The 27,812-nt window shown below is 33.8% G+C and overlaps 2 protein-coding genes across 16 annotated transcripts in view; one reads left to right on the plus strand and one right to left on the minus strand.

Moving 5' to 3' along the window:
* rock2b (rho-associated, coiled-coil containing protein kinase 2b) overlaps nucleotides 1–27,812 on the minus strand; it is a 65,592-nt gene that overhangs the window by 16,287 nt on the left and 21,493 nt on the right. For all 13 annotated transcript variants that reach the window (XR_012395377.1, XR_011007666.1, XM_073932155.1 and 10 more), the window contains 15 exon segments: nucleotides 27,134–27,394; nucleotides 25,305–25,449; nucleotides 25,070–25,208; nucleotides 22,481–22,572; nucleotides 14,110–14,272; nucleotides 12,189–12,258; nucleotides 9,769–9,857; nucleotides 8,929–8,977; nucleotides 8,685–8,820; nucleotides 8,078–8,169; nucleotides 7,388–7,634; nucleotides 3,912–4,018; nucleotides 3,658–3,814; nucleotides 1,837–1,997; nucleotides 1,024–1,208 (listed from right to left, as the gene is read on the minus strand). Coding sequence is in view for 11 of the 13 variants with exons in the window: in XM_073932155.1 (XP_073788256.1) it covers nucleotides 1,024–1,208; nucleotides 1,837–1,997; nucleotides 3,658–3,814; nucleotides 3,912–4,018; nucleotides 7,388–7,634; nucleotides 8,078–8,169; nucleotides 8,685–8,820; nucleotides 8,929–8,977; nucleotides 9,769–9,857; nucleotides 12,189–12,258; nucleotides 14,110–14,272; nucleotides 22,481–22,572; nucleotides 25,070–25,208; nucleotides 25,305–25,449; nucleotides 27,134–27,394 (2,093 nt within the window). In the remaining 2 variants the exon portion in view is untranslated.
* si:ch211-199m3.1 lies at nucleotides 15,764–20,513 on the plus strand. Of its 3 annotated transcripts, none has more exons than XM_073932606.1 (3): nucleotides 15,764–18,504; nucleotides 18,992–19,123; nucleotides 19,269–20,513. In XM_073932606.1, the coding sequence occupies exons 1-3, from the start codon at nucleotides 18,363–18,365 to the stop codon at nucleotides 20,456–20,458; spliced, it is 1,464 nt and encodes a 487-aa protein (XP_073788707.1). In that variant the 5' UTR covers nucleotides 15,764–18,362; the 3' UTR covers nucleotides 20,459–20,513. The 3 variants fall into 3 exon arrangements, with proteins under 3 accessions (XP_073788707.1, XP_073788708.1, NP_001038287.1); XM_073932607.1 differs by having other exon boundaries at nucleotides 18,149–18,504; nucleotides 18,592–19,123; NM_001044822.1 differs by lacking the exon at nucleotides 19,269–20,513 and having other exon boundaries at nucleotides 18,253–18,504; nucleotides 18,992–19,199.

The following is a 27,812-nucleotide window of genomic DNA, read 5'->3' on the forward strand; positions in this document are numbered from 1 at the left end:
GAGATATGTTGAACTCTTCTTCCATCATTTGCAATGTTTGTAATTTTTTTTAACGATTTTTATATCTGTGTTACATTATTTTATGTTAAGCTGCTTCTAGCCATGACTACACGGTTAAAAGTGATGTGTTTAAGGTATTATATGCAGCATCCTTCATTTATTCACTTAGGTAAGGTGAGATCTCCATTTAAGTATTATACTAAGAGGGAAAATGTGCTAAATGCATTATGAAGCATTAAAATCAGTGCTGGGTATTGGCTGATCACCAAGACAAAGAATTGATACTCGGCTGCAAAAATCCTGATCGGAGCATCCCTACATGATATATATTTGTGTGTGGGTCTGGGGTGTACAAGTTCATAAAAATGACACTTTGGTAAGTTATCGTAAAAGCTACAATTACCTAATTACTAAAGAGTCCGAACAATTACATTCAATTTCAATTCAAAAATACATTATTGAACATTTAACTAATTAAAATGTGTGCAAACATTTATATTAAGCATAAGGATTTTCTAATTTTGAAGAAAATCTAATAATTTTTGTCCTCCAATTTTTTGATAGAATATAATACTTTCCACAAGTAGCTTTTAATAAATTGCTTTCATTAAAGATTTATTTGAAAAATATATACATCAAATAATTAAGACACCACTAACAGCTTTGATAAAATACAAATATTTATTGTGTTTATTGTTTGACAGAGATAAAGTTGGAAAACCTGCTGATTTTTTATTCAAGATTATATGTTAAGATTTTTCTATAGATTTTAAAATATGCAAGTGTTAAAATGAAGATATAAATAATATATAAAACTAGATATCTGAGATTAAGTTCTGCGTGTGCGTCGGTTACAACAAGATTAAAGTATCAGTACGCATGCATATTTTATGTTTTGTGCTGATTTTATCCTATTTTTTAAAATGCATTTACTATTACACACCTAATATAAACATTATATACAAATTGTACTTAAAACACGCTAGTACCAGCAATAAAACCATGCCCCAGCACGCAACTCACTTGGACAGCTCCTGGTTTTGTTTCTCCAGTGTGAGTTTGAGCTCCAGCAGATGGTTGAGTTCTTGTTTGAGCTGTTGTTCTGATGACCGCAGGCTGTTGATCTCCTGCCTCTGAACTTTGAGATCACCTTGACAGAGAGTTTTCCTCTGTGTCTCCTGCTGCACCCGCACATTCAGCACCTCCACCTTCATGCACACACAAAAACCACTGCATCTGAGCATATATCCAGAGCTCTCCACAAACCAGGTGAAGAATAAGTTGAGAGTCAATAAGAAGTGTCTGTGTCATTTTGTCTTATTTTTTGGTTTCAAATAGATGCAATGCTTGTTTTTTTTATTAAATCATTTCATTATTTAATCATCAAATTAATTTTATCATTTAGTTCAATTAACATTGTTAATTTAGGGTTAAATGGTAAAAGTTTGTTTTGTGTCTCTGGAAAAAGAGTAATCTGACATTAATTAATAATACCAATAAAGAAGAATTTGTGGAATAGTCTATATTTAATCCTGAGGTAGACAGAACTTAAGGTAAGCTGCCCATTTTATTAAAGTTTATTACTTATTGTGAATAACAGGATTGTAATTAATATTTTTAAATTAATTAGATGTACATTTCAGACAACTTTAAAACCATTTAAACCTATAGCTAACCTACAGGCCTTTAAAAGTACTTTTAAAATACCAAACAATGCCAAACATTTCATTTTAGTGCTGACGTGAAACCATACATAAGATAAAAGCGACATACAGCTACAAACATAGACATAAGAGCGACAGCTACAGACAGGCAAAATAAAAAGTTAGAACATACCTGCTCTGTGAGATTTTCTTTGAGCGAGCGGAGCTCCTGAAGCTCATGTTTGGCTTGTTTGTAATCACAGTCTAATACAGAGTTTTCCTTCTCCAGCTGCATCAGTCTGTTTTCCAGTTGTTGCTTCGCAGATCGTTCTTCCAACAGCTTATGTTCCATGTCTGTCACAGAAACACAAACACACACACAGCGTCACTGAATGAGTCACACGCTTGTGCTGTACACTTCGGAAACATTTACTCAACTAAAATCATCATCATTTTGGAATGAGGAAAACATGTTTGCATACAGGATCAGAATCAGAAGCAACGCAAGTCTCTTAACAAGAAGCATGATGTGAATCTTGACAGTCAAGTCTTTTATTATCTAATTATTTTGTCATTCTCCAGACTGCTTCTCTTTTGGTATTAGTGCAACATAACGTTAAGTAAATACATAGTTTACAGTATGTCTTAGTGGTTTAAGGTGGACAAAGATGTGCTAAATACAAAGATGCCAAGCAATGTAATATTTATAAGAATCAATAATTTAAATGTAATTCTATACTGAGCTTGTTATCAATGCTATGATGAAAATCGAAGTTGTACATGCTGTTTTTTACAGGAACCTGTAAAATTCAAGCACCATTCTGTGCCACCAAAAGAGGACATACATTTGCTAATAATCTCAGGTAAAAGATAAAAAGATGAAAAGATAAAAAGATAAAAACAGGTAGCATATGAAAATAAATGATTTGACCAAGAAATTATCTTACCAGAGTCTCATTAAGAAATGATTCTATTTATCGTTGAAATCACCTTTGGGTAATAGTTTTTAATGTATTGCTATATATATATATATATATATATATATATATATATATATATATATATATATATATATATATATATATATAAATGCTATATACATAAAAAAAAAAACATTATATGTCTTAATGACGATGACTTTCACTTTCACTTTACCCTATCTGATATACTGTAACTAACAAACTAACTAACTAACTAACATTTTCCTTCGGTGTAAACTGTGCTCTTCAACACAGCACAATTGTTAAGTGTGACTCAACAAATAGTAATAATAAACACTTACAAACCGATGCAATACTTTCAAAAATCACTATTACAATATAAATATCCATGCCTAATACCAGTTGGCCAGAAAGTCTTTTATTAATTGTTAAAATATTGTATTCTGTAATGCAGCAAGTCCAGAGACTGTTGTGTACACCATGATTTAATTTGAAATTTACTTTAATGTGATATATGACTAAAAAGTGGTCATAAAATAATATTTTCTCCATTTAAATAAGTAGCATCTTTGACTCGTAAACACTATTTCACACGTCATGACTTAAAAACAGATGAAAAACACCCTGCAAAAAATATTTATTTATTTTATTTAACTATAAATAAATGTGTGGGATGAATCAGCATATTTGAACACATCTCTTGAATGAATGATTCAGTGAAAAATACAATTCAAAAGGTTGTTAATCTTAATCAAGTTACTTGATTTAGCCTATATTATTTTGATCGCTACCATAGACATCAGCATATAAACTCAAAGCATAAACAGAAATTTCATTGATTCTCCAGTAATTCTCTGATTTGAATGTGTGTTTGACAGATTTGAATGCACTTACGTAATCATACTTGCCATGATTCATATAGGCTATACATATATAAATCACATTCATTTATAATATTGCATAGTTTAAATCAAGTTTATGAAATAATATTAACACAGAGGTCATTTATAGTAAGATTTTGACATATATAAACATTTCTAGTGTTTAAATTCAAAGCTGCTGTTCAATTTTACCTTTCAGGGTCTCAGACTTTGCCTCTATGGATTGGTTGATTTTGTTGTTGTCGGCCAATCTGGCTTTAGTGGTTTTATGTTCAGCCTCCTCCTGCTCCAGACTCTGCTGAACTGCTTTGAGTTTGAAGGAGAGGTCGATCTCCTGCTTATTCTTCTCCTGTTGGAGTTAAATGAGACAACTTTAAATTTAACCACACTCACATCATGAGCTGAGGACATCAGATATTCCGTCACTAGCTAAAACACATACGTACCTTTTCCAGGGTTGTAAGATCCTCTTGTAATTGTCTTTTCTCAACTTCAGCTTTTGATAGAGAACTCTTTATATGCTTCAACTCACCCTCCAGTCCATAGATACGACCTAAGAATGAAAGCAAGGCAGAAAGAGAGACAGACTGATCAAAACAGAAGACAGAAGCTGAAGCCAAAGGTTAGGAATTCAGGTTAACATTTATGTTAAACTGCAAACCATAAAAACATAAATCGGTGTTTATCTAAGCATAGGCACCTTCTGCTCCACAGACCTTTAGAAAATAATCTCTCTAAAAGGGACATTTAAAGCAAAAAATAAAAGAAATACTCATTTTGAAAACAAAAGATGATATTTTTAAAGAATGCCAGACATTTTGCCTTAGTTATTGACTTTCACAGAAGGAAAACAATTCTGTGGAAGTGAATTATTAACATCATCATTCTTCAAAGTATCTTCTCTTTTGTTAAACAGCAGATAGAAATTGTACAGGTTTTGAGCAAGTGGACAGAACTTTCATTTTTGGATGATATATTTATTTCCAACTTGTGATAATTAAGTCAATATAATAATTAAGTCATAAATATAAAATAACATAAATAAATTATATAATATAAATAATTAAGTCATTAAACTAATATTTTTGTCATCTCAGATTTTTATTTTATTGTTTCGGGGTGGATATGTTGGTGATGGAAATTATGTTTTAAATATTTTTCCTAAAACATTTTGGCAATCACATTTTCTGGTCATGGTGGAAAACTAAGCCATTTGTCGCACGAGTATAATTTTAAAAACAATATACATTTGAAATAATTTTTACACAATATTTTGTTTGTTTATTTTTTGTTCACTATTTGCTCAAATAAATAAATAAATAAATATGTAATTACATTTATAAGACAAATGTGAATAAAATCTGCACAAAATCTAAAATATAGCTATAAAAACATTTTAAAATAAACCTTTAGTATTGATATTTTTAAATTGTAAAGATCAATATCTCAAATCATGTCAATACAATGGACACAAAAATAATCTCCAGAAACAAGTCTCTTACACTGGGAAAAAAAAGAGATTCTTTCTTTAGACGTTTTCTCCTGTCCAGCGACATAACATCAGCTACCTGCCTCTGACCTTAAAATAACGCTATGTTCATATTTACTCAGTCCCTGAGCAGCTCCACCTCGACACAACAACACAGCAAACCAGCAGACAAGAGCCCAGTGTGTGTTTCAGCGAAAAGCCGACCACATAAACATTTATCCTGTTTCTCTCTACACAGCCACGCACCTATGCGTCTTACCAAAATCAGGGGAGTAAAAAGAATCCAAAATTACACTCAGTAAAGATACTGTCAAACTTTTAAATAATTAGAAGTAAAAGTATCTGCCCAAAAACTTTATCAAGTAAAATATATAGTTTTAAAAGTACTCAAGAACAAAAAAAGTAAAAGTAGCATAGCAAAATTAGAAAGAAGAGAGACTATTCTTGTTTCATCTTAAAGGATCTTCCTCTAATCCAAAGCAAAAATCAATATAAAAAATGTGATATTTGGTTTGGTTAAAGAGCAAAGGGAAAAGATAACACAGCTAATCAAGTGGAAAACAAAAACATAGTTCTTAAAGGGATGTTCTGACTTTTCTTGAAGCATCAGTATATAACAGACAATAGTCAATATATAATTAAAATACCGTGCATCTACTTTGAGAAGATCAGTAAGCACGGCTTCCAACTGATTTTACATAGCATGCACCTTTAACCACTTCTGGAGATTTGTAACATTACATACTGTAAATACATTAAAATACTGTAAACAATTTTAATTGATCTTTCATAGATTATAGCCTATAAACTAGTGGTTAAGTGCTCCCAAGTTTGATTCCCAGTTCGAGGTCCTTTGACGATCCTTCCCCTCTCTCTGCTTCCCATGCTTTCCTGTCAATTTCCTATCTTTTAAAGGTTAAAACCCCCTAAAAAAATGAAGGTCAGTATTTTTTATTTGTTTTTATTTATTTTATTTATTTATTTTGATTATTCAATTAATGCATTCATCTATTATTTTACTTTCGTATGTATTGTTTGTATATTTTATTGTAAATTGTTGTGTAAATGTTTGTGGGACCAAATAAGTCAATGGGCCCTATCATACACCCGGCACAATGTGGCACAAGGCGCGGCGCAATACTTGTTTGCTGGTTTCAGCTTGGCACAAGAGTCGTTTTGAGGCGTTGCACCATGCTGTTTATTTAGCAAATGCATTAGCGCTCATTTGTGCGCCCATAGGCGTTCTGGTCTAAAAAGGAAGGCGTTCTGAGGCGGAGCGCTGGCGTGTTGCTATTTTGAGAAACTAAAATAGATTTTTCATTAGACCAAAACAAACCCGGTCTAAACTCCGGCGCAGAGTTGCGCCTCGCTTACGCACTGCTTAATACGCACAAGAGAGCAATAGCCAAATATCTTTACATATGAAAAAATTTAAATATTAAGGATATATATACAGGATATAATAAGAGTAGATATAGGATATAAATATAAAGGATTCAAATATTACAAAACATTATTTTCTAGCCTACATAAATATGAAAATTCACTGCTTTTATGCCTTCTTCATCTCGGGAGGCTTTTTCAGTTCATTCATAACAATTTGCTTTTGTATAATGTTATTATTATTAGCAGTATTATTTAATATATATTTATATTTGTTTTATTAAAAACAAGCTTAGATTTGTCCACCTGTCAGGTTTTAGACCGTATGGGGCACAGCATGTGTTTTAGGATATAACTCAGGTTTTTGAACACACTTCGTTAATATTGTTCATTTATTCGTTTGCTGGAAATTAGAACTGAATTTAGAAATAGTTTTGAAACGAATCTTTGCGCTTAACAAACGCAATTAATTATTTATAGACTAATTGATGTCTGTGCATAAAGGTTTCCCTATCCAAGAGCGAAAGTGAAAGTAATCCATTATCTCTCATTCTCACGCAGTAGATGCTCTGTTTGACAGTTTTCTGTAAAAAAAACCTGTTAACTGCTTGCTAGTGAAATGCTAATTTTTTCCACTTAGACTTACTTTGCGTCCTGTAAATAGGGAATGCACTCTTGGCGCGACGCAGCTGGCTCTTAAAGGGAATGGGAGATGAGACTCTGATTGGTTTATTCTCAAAACACACCTATAACTCATTAAGAAAATAAACTCAACCCTTTTAGACCATGTGCCACGGCGCAAAGCAGATTTTCCCGTCCGTAAATTATCAAAAATGCATTCTGACACGCCCTGAAAGCGTTTGCACCCTGCGTTTTGCGCTCTGCGCATCGACCGTCAAAATAGAGCCCAATGTGTTTAAATGTTTAAAAAAAAAAAAAAAAAAGTTATCAAAAGGAAAATAACAAAATTAACAGTATATACAGTAATTAAGTAAATTTACTCAAGTATTTTACAGGCCAGAACTTAACACAGGCTCCTTCTCTGCTCACCCTGCAGGTCAGTGATGGTCTCTGAGCCGGCGTTTCTCTCTCGTTTCTCCAGCTCTAGCGAGGTCTGCAGGCTGAGTTTGTCCTGCTCCAGAACCAGCCTGCTGTTCTCCAGCTGGGCCAGACGCTCCTGCAGCTCCCTGAGGGAAAGCTCCAGCTGCTGGGACTGTCTAAAGGCCTCGATCTGGGCCTTCTTCAGCCTCTCCGACTCCTCCAGCTCGGCCTGAAGCTTGGCACTCACCTCCTCCAGCTGAGGACACATTTATTTAGCAATTAAAACCCATTATTTTCTATAGTTATTAATATCTGTTATCCTTTTTTTATTTATAATTAACAGAATTACATATTATTTTGAAACGACAATGACATTCTGTTGGCAAGTCTGTTTTTTTTCTTGACATATCACAAACATGTCTCATACTTTATTTTAAATACAAGTTAAAAATCCCTTTAATAAAGATAACAGGTAAGTAATTTGTCGTTGTGAAAACGTTTTTATTTTCCTATTTGTTTAAATAAATTTACTTAATAAATAACTATGAATAAAATAACTTATGAACTTAAAAACTGCCTTCTTAAATCATATATATGTTTAAATGAAGATGTTTTATCCCGGCTAAAGTATATTGGTCCCACGCATGTTGTTATTGTTGCAATGTTAAAGGTTTGGTGAAGTGTTACTGAGAGACTCACCTGTCTTTCCAGGTGAATGTTCTTCTCAGCAGACAGATGAGAGATCTGGTTCTTTTTCTTCAGTTCGGCAAGCTGCTCTTTCAGGCTGCTTACTGTTAAGAGAATAAATAGTAAATATGCTAGCAGAGCAAAACTAATACTTTCTACATGTGTAGAATAGTTTCCAGAAAAAGTCTTAAATTAGGTAGAAATGCTGTGTCTGTGCTTTTGGTGAAACCAGAATGAGAGACAGTACTAAACATGTAATATATCACAATACAAATTAAAAGTGCAAGTAACACCATAGCTTTAAGAGAGCTCATCCGAAGTTCATCCAAAATTTTTTTACTCACTATTTACTCACCCTCAAGTGGTTTAAAACCTTTATAAGTGTCTTACTTTCGCTAAACACAAAATATGTTATTTTGAAAAGTGTTTAACTGTTGACGTCCACAGTAGGAAAAACAAATACTATGGAAGTTATTGGTTTCAGCTTTTCAGCATTTTTCAAAATAACTTCTACTGTGCTCAACAGAAGAAGGATACATACTTTGGGTGAACTATCTCTTTAAGGTAGTAAACGGTGGGTTGTGAACATGGTATATTGGTGTGTGTTTGCTGTTCTCACCTTCATTCTCCAGCAGCCGTTTTCTGTCGGTCTCTAGACCAGCTTTTCTTACGCTCTGTGTACGCTGGTGTTTCAGTAAAACTTTCTCTTTCTCCAGGGATCTCAGGTTGTCTTCCGCCTCCTGTCTCGCATTCACCTACAACAACAGCAACAGAGAGACCGTTTGACAAACCTGCACTTTGTTTCCGAATGCTTCTGAGTTAAGGGCTTTTGTTGGATGAATGGATATTACAATATGTCTTACTTCTTCTTCAAGATCTTTGGACAATTTCTCCAGCCGCTGATTTGCTATTCTGTTGAGATACAACATAATTTGTTCGTAGGGATTGCATCTGTTTTAAGTACATATATTTGATGCTTTAAATTTGCTATACACTGTTGAAAAGATCTTCCCATTTCCACTCGGATTGCGGATACACTGGTTTTCTTCATACAAAAATTTAAAAACCCATCTCTTCAACGAAAACCAGAACCCCTGGTGAATAATACCAAAACCACCTATAGAAGCATTTTTTCTTTCTCTCCCTCTCTGTAAAAAATTTAAATAAAAAATAATAAAAACTCCTACTCTAGCACTAAAATTCTCTGAGCAAACAAGTTGCTTTGAATAACTAGCACTTCTTGTTGAATCGCTAAATACCTCCTCAATTTTTTGGACAAAAGTGTCTGTTAAATGACTAATGGTAAATGTAATATGTAATGAAAACCACAAAATTCTGGTTCTGTGCCATTCAAACATCCATCGCCTACTGTTCTACTCTAACCAAGTCTATTTCTTGTTCTAGAAAACAAATAAACAGGACACATTAAAATTTAGACAAAATATAGAGTTTTTATACAAGATCAATATTTTACAGTAGTTTTTACATTAAATATTAGAAATGTAGTTAAAGTTTTATTGTTATTATTTTATATATAAGAAAACACAGACTAAACATGAAATAAATGAATTCAGAATAATGTACTACTTCTGTAATGTAAAAAAACATTCCCCTTTAAACTGTGATGATATTCCTTTATAAAATAGCCAACAAACCTCATATGAGTGCCATTGTGTGTTGTCATGCATGTATGTTTTTGTTACCGGCATTTATTTTCCAGTTCTTCCTTTGCTTGCATCTCATGTTTGAATTTTTCCTCCAACTTTTTCAGCCTCTTCTCCAGGTCGTTAGACTACGTGCACAGAAAACATAAAAGAAAAAAAACATAAACAGAAAAAAAAAAACCTGATGCCAGTTGTTTGCTTGATTCTATTAAAAGCAGCAATTATCTAAAGAATGCAGTGAAACACTCCAGTTATGCCGGGTATCGCCACCAAACAGAGCGGTTGTGGGAAACTCTGCTGCAGAAGAAATCACATCAGCTATTTTAGAAAGCTAAGTGCTAATTTTGTGCCACACGCAATTATAAAGCAGCTATCATAAACACTTTCTGCCCTAGTATGCACCCTACAGTTCTAATCCTCTTCACTTTACGGGGATATTTATTTCTCCCCAAAAATGAAATTTGCTTTTAATTTACTCATCCTCAACCCACACAAGGTTCGGATGACTTTTTGCTAGCAGAGTAAAGAAGATTTAGCCCATTGGTTATTATTAAAATGTAAGTCAAGGCTACCAGTAAATAGGGGTGTAACGGATCACGGTTGATCCGTGATTCTTATGGATCACAAAGTGGCCCGTAGATTAATAATTGTTTTTACTAGTAAATTAATCCTAAATTTGTAATGATCACAGAGAGATCACCTCTCACGTCATTCAAATCACAAGTATGAAAGCATTTAGGCTTTCCTGTAAAATATAATGATGACTTAGGTTAAAGGTGTTTTCTGTCACTAATTGTTTAGCCTGCATTAATGCATTCAGAATAACCTGCATGATTAATCATCAAAAGATCAACAACCACGCAACAAATTATAAATGATGGTGATTTGCATATGTTTAATAATCCTTTTAGTTGCTACATTCAAACCGCAAAAATGAAGAAAGAGATTCAGTCTTTTTTGAGGTAGTTATGGAGTTACAAACAGTCAAATAACACAGAAGTACTGAAATAACAATTTATAGTTTAGATAAACCACTGATGTTTATGGTAAAGATTAAATTCACCGCCATATGCATTTAACAACACTTAAAAATAAAATTTGTAGGCAGCAATTACATTATTTAACCAATAGGTGACGACAACCAGCCATCAAAAATATGCCATTGAATATTTCTTCAAAAATGATAATTTAGCAATGAAACAAGAAGTTTTGAGTGAAAAACGAAATCATTTATTGAAAATAAGACAAAAAATAAATATGGGTTATACATTTAGCGTTTTTAGCAACAGTTGTAGTAACAGTGAATTTTTCACAGTACTAAAATTTATTTGTTTTCAGCTGATTATTTCTTCATTTTATTTTTAAGAAAATTACAGGTTTTAAGTTCAGTTTGTTAAAAACTAAAAATGTTTTGCTGTACTGTTCTTGTACGAAATGGATAGCAAATTTCATTTGTCTCTTCCCTTTTTTGGCCGATCCGAAAAATTGTCCAATCCGTGACTAAAAAACCTTAATGTGATCTGAACCGTGTGATTTGTGATCAATTAAACCACTAAAAATAAATACCTTTTTTTCAGCCTTGGCAAACAGAGTAATAAGGTTCAGTTCTTGCACTAATTGAACATTAATTTAATAAGACTTTAATTTATTATCTTGAGCAACAGGTATAAATTTTGTTTTGTTTGTATTCATTTTCCTTTATTTTCTATTTAGGCTGGTGGTGTTTCTATTTTAGTTTCTATTTCAGATGTCGCCCCAGAAGAATGAACCAACTATTCAAGCATATGTTTTACGCTGCAGATGTCCTTCCAGCCACAACCCAGTATTGGGAAACATCCATACACACTTATTCAAGCACACATTCAACAACTACGAACAATTTAGTTTATTCAATTCACCTATAGCGCATGTCTTTGGACTGTGGGGGAAACCGGAGGACCCAGTGGAAACCCACTTGAATATGAGTAGAACATGCAAACTCCACACAGAAATGCCAACTGGCCAAGCTGGAACTCAAACCAGCAACCTTCTTGCTGTAAATCAACATTGCTAATCACTGAGCCACAATACTACCCATGTTTAGTCTGTATGGTACTGTTTTTCTTAACGTGCTGTAGCCACTGATTTGCATTTTATTAATCAATATCATGCAATCTTTTTTAAATGGATACTTAAACTAGTAAACTGGAAAACTTTAACTTGGAAACCATATTAGGGGGAGTAAATGATGACAGCATTTTATTTTATGGGCGAACTATGCCTTCTACTAAACTAATTTACTAAAGAAAAAATTCACCTACATATTGGCGTGAGGCTGAGTAAATGAACAAGTATATTTTTATTTTTGGGTTAACCATCTCTTTAATTGACATGAAAAACATGTTCTATTTATCTTAATATTAAATTAGCAATTATTTAATATTTCTATGAAAACTGCTATTACTAAAAACAATATGCACCTCTGTGTGGTTTAAGCCATGATCTTCAATGATATCTTCCTCTGAACACTTATTTTGTTGTGTTAACAATCTGAAAAACACAGAAAAAAAAGGATTACTATAAATGCCACACTCTGTTGAGCCAGCATCATCTTTGTTTACTCTATACTTCGAGGCTTTGTAAATCAATTCAAGATGAAAACGAGTAAAGTTGGATGAAAAAGTTTGAAGGCGAGAGGAAATGAAAGAAAGTAAATATCAAAGCAACTCTTCAATCTGGGCTTTGCCAGCAGCCCATGTGGCTTCACTCAGAAACTGAGAGAGGAAACAGTGAACGGATAGGGGAAAAAGAGGGAGCAGTGATGGAACAAACACAGCTTTCATTCACGGTTCCCATAATCATGTAAAAATACTGTATATACCGTCTCGATTGATCCATAAAAGGAGCTTGCTGTAGTTTTACAGCTCTTTAGTGTGTGTGGAAGATAATGATATACCTGTTTTAATGTCCAACAACTCTACAGAGTCTGAAACGTAGGCTATTAACTCTTCCTGTATTAGATGTCATTTACAAACTGTTTTTACAGTAGATATTAATTTAAAAGTGTAACTGAATATATATTATTGAGACTTAAGAATTTAGTTTTATTCATTTTATTTCAGTTTCAGTTAATTTAGTACAGGTAAAACTAAATAAAAAATATATAAATCCTGCCTCAGTAACTAAGAAAAACAAACAATCCAAATTCAGATTAAATTTTTTATTTTTACGATTAATCACTGTTTTTTTAGTTTTTTAAATAATTATGTTTAGGAGTCGGGAATCGAACTAGAGATGCTGTGAGCACCATGGTGCTATATGTCAGCGCACTTAACCACTAGGCTACTAGCACCGTTGATGTTTTTTTATTTTGAAGTAAGAATATTTTTAATGGGTTTTAGTTTACAATAATAACCCTGATTTAGAACATGTTTTATTTGGAAATATCTTTTTAATTATAAGATTAAAAAGTCATTAAAAATATTGTTTGCTAGCCCTCTAGTGATGCCTGTATTAAAATAAACTTTCTTTTATTTCAATAAAATGAATGTACTTCATTTTACTTCAATAATGCTTTAATTTGAATATGTTTAAGGGATTGTATGGTAATAATTTATATGTTGAAGTTACAAGACATTTGTTATTTTTATTGACTATGATAATTTTTTTTTTTGTTTTCTGAAAATTTCCCATCTCAAATTGTCCTAAATCTGTTATGTTTTGAAGTGCAGATGAAAGCTTAGCCTCTTTTTAAATACAACATATATAAACAAATACAAATACATGCATATTTTTCAAAACAGGTTTTATTTTTTAACTATGAGAAAATCAATGCCATAAACCTAAACAAATTATACTTCACATTTGAGATTGATCTCTCGAAAAAATTAGGTTTTAGTGAAATTTTGTTGGGGCTGCAGTACCAAATACTTCCATCAGACCACTGCACACTTTAAAAATCATGTCCATGTTTGTGTGCGTGTGCATGTTCATGTAGCAAGTGCTGAACTAAGTTTTGTATAATTTTTGAAGATTTTTTTTAAAAGCACAAACAAGTACAAAATTTGTCAATCAAAAATAACAGTACCTGTCCACAGTCTAAAATTTGCTCAGCTCAAAAATATTTCAGACTATAAATGACTCTTTGTGAACAAAAATCTCTAAAATCTTCATCTGGTAATCATAAACGGCTGGAAAAAATCATGGAAATTCATTGGCAAAAAGGTGTTTGAACCTTATTGGGGCTCGTTGAATACTTTTTTCCACAGGCGTTAGTTACATTACATGATCGTATTACGCAACGGAACACTTACAGTATGTAACATGACAATACACTGCATTACTAACAGTTTATATCACAAGACAACATTTCAACAACATCTGTTTAACTTTCACACTTACTGGTCCTCCCTGAAATAGGTGAAACCCACAAATGGTAGCTGGTTCCCTGCGAAGGCACGGGGCGGAGGGAACGTCTCTGTTCCTATCGGATCATCCTTAATGTCATCATCAAAGTTACTGGTGTCAATATCGCTACTCAGCTCTGGCACCACTGGAGCCATGGCTGAGAGAGACAGAAAGAGAGAGAGAAAAAAGAAAAAAATATTGTAAAAAAATTGGAGTGTATGTGTGTGTATGTGTGAGTGTGTGTGTGTGTGTTTGCCCAGCAGTGAAAGGCTTAGTGTGTGTAGCACACAAAGCAGACACTGTACTGAAGGGAGGAGTGGCATGAATGATTTGCCAAGCTGGTCAGTGCTTTACTCACTACCTACAGCGCACACACACATACACACTCACTCGCGCTCACTTACACATCCAAAACACTGGCTCATTCTGGAGTTAAAGAGCTGATAGAACATGTGTTAGTAGGCTGTATTCACACATTCACAAGTAAAGAGTCAGCAATGTTGGATGAGAGATATTTTTAAGATTCGATTTTGTATTAGGATAGAATAAACCACTTTTATCTTTATACGACACAATTATTTACAATTTTATTTAGATAAAAAAAAAAAAAACTCACCGGCCACTTTATTAGGTACACCTCTCCAACTGCTCGTTAACGCAAATTTCTAATCAGCCAATCACATGGCAGAAAGTCAATGCATTTAGGCATGTAGACATGGTCAAGACGATCTGCTGCAGTTCAAACCGAGCATCAGAATGGGGAAGAAAGGTGATTTAAGTGACTTTGAACGTGGCACAACACGTCCAACCTTGAGGCGGATAGGCTACAGCAGCAGAAGACCACACTGGGTGCCATTCCTGTCAGCTAAGAACAGGAAACTGAGGCTACAATTCACACAGGCTTACCAAAATTGGACAATAAAAGATTGGATAAACGTTTCCTGGTCTGATGAGCCTTGATTTCTGCTGCAACATTCAGATGGTAGTGTCAGAATTTGGCGTCAACAACATCAAAGCATGGATCCATTCTGCCTTGTATCAACGGTTCAGGCTGGTGGTGTAATGGTGTGGGGGATATTTTCTTGGCACAATTTGAGCCAACTAGTACCAATTGAGCGTTATGTCAATGCCTCAGACTGGTTTCCTAAACATGACAATGAGTTCACTGTACTCAAATGGCCTCCACAGTCACCAGATCTCAATCCAATAGTGGACCTTTGGGATATGATGGAAAGGGAGATTCACATCATGGATGTGCAGTTGACAAATCTGCAGCAACTTAGTGATTCTATCATGTCAATATGGACCAAAATCTCTAAGGAATATTTCCAGTACCTTGTTGAATCTGTGCCGCGAAGAATTAAGGCAGTTCGGAAGGCAAAAGGAAGTTCAACCTGATACTATTGAGGTGTACCTAAAAAAGTGGCCAGTGAATATATATATACTGTATTATGTGACTAAATAGTTTTGGATTTATGTTTTTTCCCTCTAATTATTCCATTTTGCTTTTTTTCATTATTTCCATCTCAAATTTGTTTAAAGTTTATTTTATTTCCATTATTAAAGTCAAATTACTATTATGGTGCAAAAAACACAATACACACACACACACACACACACACACACACACACACACACACACACACACACACACACACATACACACACATACACATATATGGATATATGGATGATATTACCACAAACCATCTGAATAAATAAACCATTGTGTATTGTATTTTTATTTATTATTCTTAAAAAAAAACTTTTCCGTTATCTTTTAATAATCATATCAGTTTTTCGTATTTGCGTACTTATTAAAACTAAGTGTGTGTGGGTTTTAGGTATATATTCTATATATGTATTACAAAATCACTTTAAGATTTTACTCATTGTTTATGTATTCTGCAATACTTTGGCAATACTTAACAGCTTTGACTAGCTCTTTTGATTTAAAGTTATTTAAAATAAATAATGATTTCAATAAGGAAATGTATGTAATGTGATTTTATTGTAGTAAAAAGTTACCTTTCTCTGTCTGCACCATAACAAAAGCCCTCATTATTTCAGCGTTTCTGCAGGTTTCATCAAGTCAAATTTAAGACTTTTTAAGATCATTTTAAGACCATTATGAATGAAATTTTAGATCATACATGTCTAAACACTAATGGTTTTTGGTTAATGGCCCGGTTGGAGCAATGAAATTGAAAAAGGAACACATGTAGTTATTTCTTTACCACATATTTTAATGAGTCAAAACAAGAAAACTCTAGTTGTATATTCAACACTTTTTCAAATTACAAGTTAAACATTGTTAAAAGTATATTTATTATGAAGAAAACTACACAAAAAAAATGCAAAAATATATATTGTTTGCATTTGGTCCAAATTGATTGAGAATAACTCTTATTCTAATGCGTTTCTGTTATAAACCCATAAGTTTCATGCCTATTTATAAACATTATGTTGTCCACTCACACTTTCTTATGTACATAATTTGTGTGTAAATGGAAGATTATGTCAAGGGATATAATGCTGTTATTATCGTAAGGTATTGTGTATTTGTTTTTATTTTTATTTTTCTGATTCTGATAAAAAAAAACTCGCTTTCGTGAAATAACATCTCTTTGCAAAAAAAAAAAAAAAACACCTTTAAAAATTAAGACCTGTTTAAAATTATTTAAGACCTACAACACAATATTTCTGTGAATTTAAGTAAAATTTAGTTTTTGAAATTTAAGACATTAAGAATTTAAGACCCCACAGATGCTCTGTTATTTGCTAACGCACTGTCAATTATTCTAACACTACACGGAGCATAAACATCCACTGTAGTAGTAGTTTACTTCCAACAAAACAGTCGTTAGTATTTTTAGCTTGAATAGAAAGAAAATCATATGTTGCCATATACAGCACCACACCATACAGATAGACTAATTTGTCGCTCATTTTCCCAGAACGCTCCCTGATAGCACTGCTAATAACAGACTGTGTAGTTTAAGCATAGAGAAAGCCAAATAGAGAGCAAATCTGAGCATCACTGGAGTGAGGAGGAGAAAACAGGTCCAAGTGTGTGGTTTTGAGGCTCTTCTGTCATTAGTAACAGTGTATGGGCCACATGTTGGGTTCCACCCTTACTGAAACTAACCCAATAGCCCTTTAACCCCATACGGAAAACACCACACATCCCTGACAGGAGCACAGCACTTCTCCTGTACATGGCAATACACAGCAGAGATCAGTGATACAAAGCAATCAATCAATGAATAAATAAATAAAAATGATCAATTATTACACTAATACACTATTCCTAAAGGTTTAGCATGTTTAGCATTATCTGCAGTTTAAAAAAAACATTCTGGCTATACTTTAGTAAATGAATTTATTTTTTATTTCATTTTTTGATCACTCAGTGTTACCAACTCAACTATTTTTGATTCACATTTTGAATATATGTTGCCTGCGCTTTTGCACACATTTGTTCTGCCTCTTATGACCTGATTCTGAATTATTTTCTTGATTTCCAGTTGTTAAACTATATTTCCTGTTCAAAGGTAATTATTTACATTTAGTTTTGATTTTTGTTTTTCTGCGAGTTGATGTTGCACTCCTACACTAATGACTATATTATTTATTTCTTATGGAATGGCATGTATATTTGCAGCATGTCTTGCTGGATGGATCACATTGAAGCGGAATACTTTAACATAATTTATTAGATATTATTTCAGTCTATATATGTCAGTTTTGTGGTTTGAGTTTCACAAAAACCTCTCAGGTTTCATTTGTTGTGCTTCTTTGTCTACAGTTACATCAATTTCTAACTGATTATCTATTTAAGACAGCTTTTGTCACTTAGATCAATTTATTTAGCTATTTTTTCCATTTATTTTGTCATTTGCACATTTGCAGTCATTTGAGTTTAAAAGAAAACATTTCTTAGTCTTATGTCTTGTTACCATAGTGACATGTTCTGAGAATAGAACGCATTCCAAAAGTGTACTTGAAGCCCTGCATCATCGGAGAATATCTTGTGGGTTTGTTGAAGTGGAGTAGTACAGGTGTGCTTTTGGCTGTTAAGTGTTAAAAAACTTGCGTTCCGAGTGTTTTGAGACTGTCTCAGCGATTGAACATCTTCCGTTTGAGTGATTCACGGTGCAAGACCGAAATCCTCATCCTATTCCAGCTAGCAAACCCCAAGTTTTTGAGTGGTTACAGGTGAAAGACTGAAACCCTGTACCGATTATATGATGGTTGAACAGATTTCTGATCTCCCCACAACATCAGCTGCTAAAATGGAGGAAAACGAAGTTCCCGAACCCTGCAAGATCTCCAAGAGCCAGAAACAAGTGAAGCAGCTCAAAGAAAGGCCAAGAAATGGCATTAATAGTGAGTCTTATTTACATTGTGCTATCCAATATCCAGTGTTTTCCTGACATAATAATATACTTACTATTAAAAATAATGTTTGTACAGGATAATAGACAGCTGGTTAAACTGCTGGCTATCATTGCATTCACGTGCATCTTAATGCAACATTTTGGGTAAAATGATAATGTATTTCATTTTCAGCTTTTCTGATACAACTTTAGTCTAAAATCCTTTAGTAAAATGAGATATGCACACAAACTTTTCATTTTCAACCGACAGCCCCGATGGCTTTCGGTGAACTGTCTTTCCATTACAAAATCACCACATTTAAGATCTGTTTTTTTAAAATCCATGGTAAACTTGTGGTAACCTTGGTTTAGCTACAATAACTTTTTAAAATGGTTATATATTGGGGTTTTTGTTTTTGGTGAATGTTCGTTTTAAATTTCTCTCAAATTACTGTAGACAAGTGTGTAAAGATGTGCAATCATTTCTCTTTTAACAGATGAGAAGGAGAAAGTAAAAGAAAAGAGAAAGAAGAGAAAGAAGAGCAAGGTTGCTTCTTTCATCAGAGCTGCTCTTCGATGGTTCTGCTTCTGTCCTCGTAATGAGCCGTTCACACTTTCCTCATCTGATGGTAAATGATGGTTTTTGCATCTCAATATTTTCTAGTGTATAATGTCATTAATAAACTGTATTTTTACTCCCCTTTATCTGGAGTTTAACGTCTCCTTGAAAATGACTTTGTACTATGTGCAAACTGCAATCATTTGTCTTAACAGATTCTGAACATGAGATCTATGAAGAGATGATTGTGGAAGAGGAAGAAGTGAAGGAGATAATGCAGGAGGAGGTGGTGGAGAAGAAAGAGGAGGTGATGGAAGAGGAGGAGGTGGTGGACAAAGAGAAAGATAACACAAAGCAAGAAAAGACAAATGAGGAGGAGGAGGAGAAAAGTGGGGAGGAGAAGGTGGTGGAGAAAAAGGAAGAAGGGAAGGAGATAATGCAGAATGAGATTGTGGAGGAGAAGAAGGAGCAGGTGAAAAAGAAGAAGGTGGTGGTGATGGTGGTGGAAGTGGTGATGGTGGAGACAAATAAACAAATAAAGAAAGATACCAGCACCCAACTAACAGAGGAGGAGAAGGTGGTGGAGAAAAAGGAAGAAGAGAAAGAGATAATGCAGAAGGAAGAGGTGGAGAAGGAGGAGGAGGTGATGAAAGAGGAGAAGGTGGTGGAGAAAAAGGAAGAAGAGAAAGAGATAATGCAGAAGGAAGAGGTGGTGGAGAAGGAGGAGGAGGTGATGAAAGAGGAGAAGGTGGTGGTGGCGAAAAAGAAAAGAAAGAAAGATACCAGCACCCGACTGTCTGAGGAGGAGTTCTGGAGAAGGAAAATGGAGGAGGAGAAGGTGGTGAAGAAAAAGGAAGAAGAGAAAGAGATGATGCAGAAGGAAGAGGTGGTGGAGAAGGAGGAGGAGGTGATGAAAGAGGAGGAGGAGGTGATGAAAGAGGAGAAGGTGGTGGTGGAAAAAAAGAAAAGAAAAGATACCAGCACCCGACTGTCAGAGAAGGAGCTCTGGAGAAGCAAAATTATCGCTAGAAGGCTATCTGCGGCAAAGTTTCTGTTTGAGCAAATAAAGGAGGAGGAGGAGGACAAGATGAAAGCTCAGGAGGAGAACAATGAGGAGAAAATAAAATACACTGGAAAGGAGGAGGAGGAGGAGGAGGTGAAGAAAAGAAGAAGGAGGAGGCGCCCAAGGAAAAACTGCAAGGTGGAAGAAGTGGAGGAGGTGGAAGGAAAGGAAAGTGAGGAGGTGGAGAATCACATTGAGGAGAAAGAGCAAATGAATGACATTGAAAAGGAGGAGGAGGAGGTGGTGAAGAAAAGGAGAAGGAGGAGGCGGCCAAGAAAAAATAACAATATGAACGAGGAAGACAAAGAACAAAGTAGAGGAGTAGAGACATACTGTATGTGAAGGAGGAGGGTGAACAACATTGTACAACATCAATAAAAATGTGTTTTGTACAATACTGTATGTGCTGTGTGTTGTGTTCATCTGCTTAATTCTCTGTTTCAAAAGTATTGAATTTTGTTTGTTTAAAGAAAATGTTGATTTATATTTAGATTAAACATAAATGTAAACATATATATGTAACAAAATTGTTTTGTATAGTTTAGTTTCTATGTATGTGTGTATCACATATACAAAACAAATATATATAATACACACACATATATAATGTCAGACTTATATTTTGCATGTGATTAATCTGCCCAGCACTAATACAGTAAACCTACAGATCCTGGAGTCTGACCTTTAAGATTTATATTGCGATTCAGATTTCTTGTTTAGAATTGTTAAAGTCTAATAATTCAGAGAATTGCTATCTTTCCGAGGCAGAAACAAGCTTCCATAGAAACCACTTACAAATCCATCACATCTTCAAACGATGAAAATCCATTAATAATCTATTCAATTAGACTTCTATCTAATTCTAACTTAATGAACTCTTAGTTTACTTTACCATCAAGACTAAAGACTTTTAGTGCAGGTCTCTAGTCGCTCCGTTTCTATTACCCTACAGTTGCACAAACTGAAATTATGTATTGAAAATATGTCCATTGGAAATGTTTAATTAGCAAAAACTGCCACTCTCACACAAACACACACACACACACACACACACACACACACACACACACACACACACACACACACACACACACACACTTCAGACTGGCAAGAGGTGGTTTTTCAGGCAATTCAAAAAAGCTATTTATCCGCTAAAGAATAGAAAAAAAAGTTTTAGCTGCACTGTAAAAAATTTAATGACAAAAAGTCAAGACAACAAATATTTTGATGTTACTTTAACATTTTTTAATAATATAACATTTTTAAAGTTGTACCAAGTTTAACTTAATATTTGTAATCTATTTGTTGATGCAAGTTGAGATGACTAGAAAAGTTAATTTGACTCAACTGAACCATGTAAGGCAGTAGAAATATTTTTAGTGTAGACTTGAGACCACCCGAGAATTCAATGACAAAACTGTCAAATGTGTCGTGGCGGAATACTTCAAATGAATTGATTATCTATTATTTCAGTCAATATCTGTCAGTTTTGTGGTTTGAGTTTCACAACAACCTCTGGCGTTTCATTAATTGTGCTTCTTTGTCTACAGCTACATCAATTTCTTATTGATTATCTATTCAAGAAACATTTTGTCCCTTAGATTTTTTATTTATTTTTTGTCATTTGCACATTTGCAGTCATTTGACTTGAAAAGAAAACATTTCTGACAAAACTGTACAAATGTTGTAGAACAAAACACACATACACAAAATTAATAAATAAGTGATAGTACAAAACAGCACAATGTTTCAGCACAAAAACAAAAAGTAATATTATTATTAATATTATTATTATTTTTAAATTTTTTAAGTATAAACAAGCAGAGGGTTGAAGACACAAAAACACAAAAATAAAAAGAATTAATAAAAACAAAAAAAATGCAAAGAGTGATATTGCAGTGCAAAAAAATGTGCACAGAAACTCATAAAATGCTCAATAAAATAAAAGACTAATGTTGTAGATTAAACAATAAAGTAAATAAAATAATAAAAAAACGAATAAAATAATAAAAAATAATGATATTAGAAAATAATGAGGTGTTTGGTTTATTTAATATGGTGCACACACAAAAACTGCAAGAGCTATGTAGCAATACATGGCATGCAAAGCTGTCTTTCCTTGACATTTAAAGTGTAGCATGAGGGTGTGAGGTGAATGTTTGCATGTGTGTGGAGAAAAAAGTAGGAGGAATGTCAGGAAATTAAAAAGCTGTGCTTCCAAAATCCTCATAACCATAATATCCTCAAACACACAACTAAACTCCAAAACAACATTGAAAGTTTACACTTTTACCAACAAGCACATGCATAAAATGTAGATCACTTTAACAAGCCATGACCCCCAGATCAGCCACACTGACTTACTGTCTCGTATGGTGTCGAAGGTCCACTGATCATTCTTAAAGAAGGGGTGACATTTTATTTCATCCACTCCAGTTCGGCCAAGCCTCACCTCCCTGAACATAGCAAAACACTGGTCAGCAAAACAAACAGAGAAGCGCTAATCCGTTAAATGACCATCCACCAGGTACATCCAACAGCACAGCATGGAGGAGTGGAGCAGTCAGAGAGACATCCAAAAATAAGGACCGTTCACTCCCCCTTCCTTTCACTTCATCTGCATTGAGAGGGTGCAGCAGTTTGGACTGCCACGTGTGGGACATTCCAGCAGCCTGAATGCAAAGGGAGGAGTGTGTGTGTGTGTGTGTGTGTGTGTTTACATGAAAACACTGAGAGAAAACATTAAACCCCTCTCTGTATGTTTGATCAGGAATGCTTGTATGTGGGCATGTGAGGGAGGAGAAAGAGGGAAGGAGAAAAGAGGAATTCAGATGGAAGTTGTCAGGCTGGAGGGTGAACGTCCATGAAGATGACATGTAGTAAAAGCAGTAGGACATGAAATTTATGTTTTATTAGGAACTTTATTTATAAAGAGCTTTTAAAGGCATAACAGGATTAAAAATCAGCTTGTGTGATGTCTTTAAATTTAATCTAATTTAATTCAATTAAAATGTTGCTATGGCTTAGTAAGTTTTTTGGCAATTTGGTGCTAAAGAAATATTTCTTGGGATTATTATTATTATTATTAAGAATTATATGTATATTTTTAGAATTTTTCTAAAACCATTAAAGAAAAAAAATCTTATTGACCATAAACCTTAAAAAATAGGGAACATTTCATATAATAACACTGATAAAACGTTTTTTTTCACTGATAAAACTATTTATTTATGTTTTAGGTATCTGTAGTAATCAGGCTAAGATTATATTGAAATTGTTGTATTTTGTCAAATATACATATTATTTACTAATTCAATCAATCAGAACACTACATAGTGTAAACAACAACAACACTGGGTTGTACAAAACTGTGTGTCAATTATACAGGGCTGCAAAATTATGAGAAAAAAATCATTGAATATCTTGAATGTTTTAATAAAGATTATTCATTTTTTTATAGCCAACATTTGTGTTTGGGGAAATGGATCATTATATTCTGGCAAATTATGTTTTTCCATCACATTAGTTGAATAAACTGAGCAAAAACTGCACATTTTTCTCACTGAAGCTGATAAATTAATCTGCTACTTATTTTTTTGTGCCTTATAATTTATGGCAAGATAACTTTACTGTTTTCAGTGATAACAAATATTAGGTACTAGGTGATTACATTATATATGTTATAAACTCCAAACTCCAAAATAAATCAGATCAAAAATGCATAATAAATTGTCCAGAAAATGTACTTTTTTTTTTTTACAGTAAAGTTAATTTCAAATTGAAAAAAATAAATAAAAAATGTACTACCAGCCAACCTCTAAAAACAAACAAGTAAGGGTTTATTACGCTAGTAAGTGTCTAGTAAAAGCAGTAGGACATGAAAAATTTTATGTTTTATGAAAATCTTATTTTATGAAGAGCTTTTAAAAGCATAAAGTTAATAAAGATAGACTGCTACGTTCTCCTTACATTAAGTTTTAAAAATTATTTGGTGTATAAGAAATATTCCTTGAGATTGTTATTTAGGAAAAAAAAAGTGCAACGTTTTTCTAAAATCCTTAAGAAAATAAATCTTACCGACCACAAACCTTTACAAAATAGGAAAAAATTCATATGATAATAATAATAACAAATCTAAGGTACCCTGTGATTACATTATATACGTTATAAACAGGGCTTGATATTAACACCCTCCAACCCGCCAAATGCGGGGGGATTTCAGCTGTGGCGGGTTATACAGCCACTCCCACTAGCCACTTCGGCTGTGATACAAGTAGATACATGAGAATAATTGTTTTGAAGTGTCAACTGTTTTAAGTACATTTTGTTTTACATTTGTTGAATAAAAAAGTGTATGTACAGTATATAGCTATATTTTGCTAGTTTTACACATTATTTAAAATGTGTGGCAAGGAAATAATTCGTTTGGTGCAGCCAGAAAAATACTTGGCAAATCCTTAGTGTTGAGCTCTGAAAAGTCATGTGAAATAAACATAAAAATAAAAAAATTAATAAAACTAATTGCAATGCGACTCTATGAAACCACATCCCATGTGCTCATGCTCATTGAGCAAGGTCATACACAACACACAAAAAATGTTTAATGAACAAGGAGGCACGTGGACATAACACAAAACTGAAATCAAGTCATTTTAGCATGCCAAATTCAAATTTATGGATATAAAAAAATATATCAGCCACAGTGGCTGGTGATCAATAAAGGTAATGACAAGCCCTGGTTAAAAACTTCAAACTAAAAAAGAAATTATCAAAAGTGTGTAATAAATTGTCCTGAAAATTAGTTTTTTTTTTTTTAAAGTAAAGTTAAAATTACATGTTTACTACCAGCCAAGCTCTAAAAACAAACAAGTAAAGGTCTATAAAGCTAGTAAGTTTCTGAAGTTTACAGGAAAAAAAAAACTCAAATCAAATCTTTACTTTTCTCAGTCTCACCTGCTACTCAGAAAGGCACAGATGAGGTCTTTGGCATTCTTTGACATTTCAATATCATCTGGGAAAGTTAAGCTGTTCTTGTGATCCATGATCTTTCCATATGTGCCCACCAGAGACTCGGAATAAAATGGAGTGTCGCCTGCTCAGAGTGACAGACAAATAAATAAATTTAATGATCAGTAATGAACACTGAACTAAAATTACAAGAGATGCATATGAAGCTGACACTACTCACCCACTAGAAGCTCATAAATAAAAACACCAACAGACCACCAGTCACACTCGCGACCGTAATAACCAGTCCCTCCTTGAGACATTAAAACCTCTGGAGAAATGTAATCAGGTGTCCCAACAGCAGTGTCACAGCGTACCATACCAGTCTATATAGACACATGGATATAAACATTACTTGCTGAATTAATGTAGCTGAAAGACAAGAATGTTAACAATGAAAATTATTTACACAATTTATATTCAATCAATTCAAGGACTGCACTGTACAATCTAGCCACAAGATGGCAGCACTGACATCTATCATCACCGAATGGAGGACTTCTGTAACCTACGTTAATGATTGTTTAAACAAATCTGCTGCAATGTGTGAGGTGATAATTGTAAATCTCCACACTACAAAATCTAAAAGAAACTCTCTCATTCTCGGTCATGTACAGTACATGTAAACACACCAACTACTGGTGTATGATATTTATCGTCTTCAATAAAATTGTAACTGTATTGTGAACTGGCATTTGAAAGAGCTTCATTCACTTGAGAAAAAGAAACAAAATCGAGTCCTGAGAGTCCAAAGGCATTTAAGCCTATTGGAAAGCAGTCCCAATGACAAATAGTTGGCTAAAAATATCCCTTTATGGAGTTTTGTTTATAAAATGTGTAAGATTTTGTGAAAAAAACAAGCAGGTAGATTAACACAAGCAGGTTTTCCTAAACATCATTTAAGACACAATAATGTAAGTTCTGTTTAATCAAAAGAAAATACCAAAAAAAGCTGAAGCAGAAAATGTGCATCTTAGAGCAAGAGTTTGTATGTGTGCGTGTGTGTGTTGAACTTCAATCTGTTTTTAAATAAATCACCAACAAAGACAGTCACTACTTGCTTTGTTTCGAAACGAATCTGCCATTTGAATCAATTATTTGAATAAACATTCACTGAATCACTTATCAAGACAAAATAAATCCAAAATCCCACACTTCTCTTCTATGTGACCTTGTACATCCGAATTAATAGTAGAAATTAAAAAGCCCGTGCAACACTGTGGCTCAGTGGTTAGCACTGCCGCCTCACAGCAACAAGGTCACTGGTTCGAACCCCAGCTGTGCCAGTTGGAATTTCTGTGTGGAGTTTGCTTGTTCTCACCATGTTCGCCAGGGTTTCCTCCGGGTGCTCCGGTTTCCCCCACAGTTCGAAGACATGTAGTATAATTGAATAAACCAAATTTGCCATAGTGTATGAGTGTGCATGAGTGTGTATAAGTTTTTTCCAAATACTCGGGTTTCAGCTGGAAAGGCATCCACTGTGTAAAACATTTGCTGGATAAGTTGGCGGTTCATTCCTCTGTGGCGACCCCTGATGAATAAAGGGACTAAGCCAAAGGAAAATGATTGAATGAATCAGGAGGCAAAAAGTACCAGAATTATCAATTACTGAAGTGTGGAATTAATTCATTTACTATCCTATGAGGCCTGATGACGACAGGTCAACATGACAGTGACAACAACGTCAATGCAGTAGCCTGAATTTCATTCTCACTTCCTCTATTCTATTTTAATATTGTCAAGACACAACTTAGAACTAAAATGAAGTACCGATTTAGATAGTAGCCTACTATTTTTGACAAGGAGAAAGAGACTTGCTGTCACCTACAGTAGTGGTGTCACCTAGTGGTCATATCTATTAATCTATGTCAGGCCTGAACTAGCCAAAGTATCAGGACAAAAGCACACTAAGCAAAATATTGTTAAATGAGATTAACAAAAAAAGAAGAGAAACATTTTTGTTAGTATCGAACCCCCTCAAAAGACATTTCAAATGCACTTATCACACACCGAGTCCATCTTCATGCATGTGCCAAAGTCTGCGAGTTTGAGGTGTCCATTGCGGTCCAGCAGCATGTTGTCTGGTTTGATGTCTCTGTGGATGAAGCCCAGAGAATGGATGGCGTCGAGTGCCAGCACCACTTCTGCCGTATAGAATTGAGCCCATTCCTCTGGGATGTCATAGTTGCTGGTCAGAGTCACCAGATCTCCACCTGGCATGAACTCCATCACCAAATAAAGGTACTTTTCATCTTGGAATGCACAGCACAGCTATGTGGACAGAGAGATAGAGTGGTGAACAGAGAAGTCACAATATATTTCAGTAATCAATACCAGTGAAATTTAACAATACTTAATTTCAATTGCAGCAACCCAGCTAAATTAAATAATAAGCAATGTGATATTGAACACAGACTTTATTTAATCATTTAAATATTTATTTCATAATTCAAATACTGTTATTAAAGAACTTTTAATGCTATCAATTACAGAATGTAAATAATCAAGTTAAAATATAAAAAAATTATAAATGGAATATTAAATGACATTTTAAGTATGAACATATACATACACAAAAACGGTTGTGTCAAGCAATTAATCAAACTCAAATTAAAATGAGCATCTTCATAACATGTACATCATTATTTATATTTATTTATAATTTCATCTAAATATAAATATTTTATAT

Source organism: Danio rerio, chromosome 20 (genome assembly GCF_049306965.1).
Source record: "Danio rerio strain Tuebingen ecotype United States chromosome 20, GRCz12tu, whole genome shotgun sequence".
In the NCBI taxonomy this organism is placed as follows: domain Eukaryota; kingdom Metazoa; phylum Chordata; class Actinopteri; order Cypriniformes; family Danionidae; genus Danio; species Danio rerio.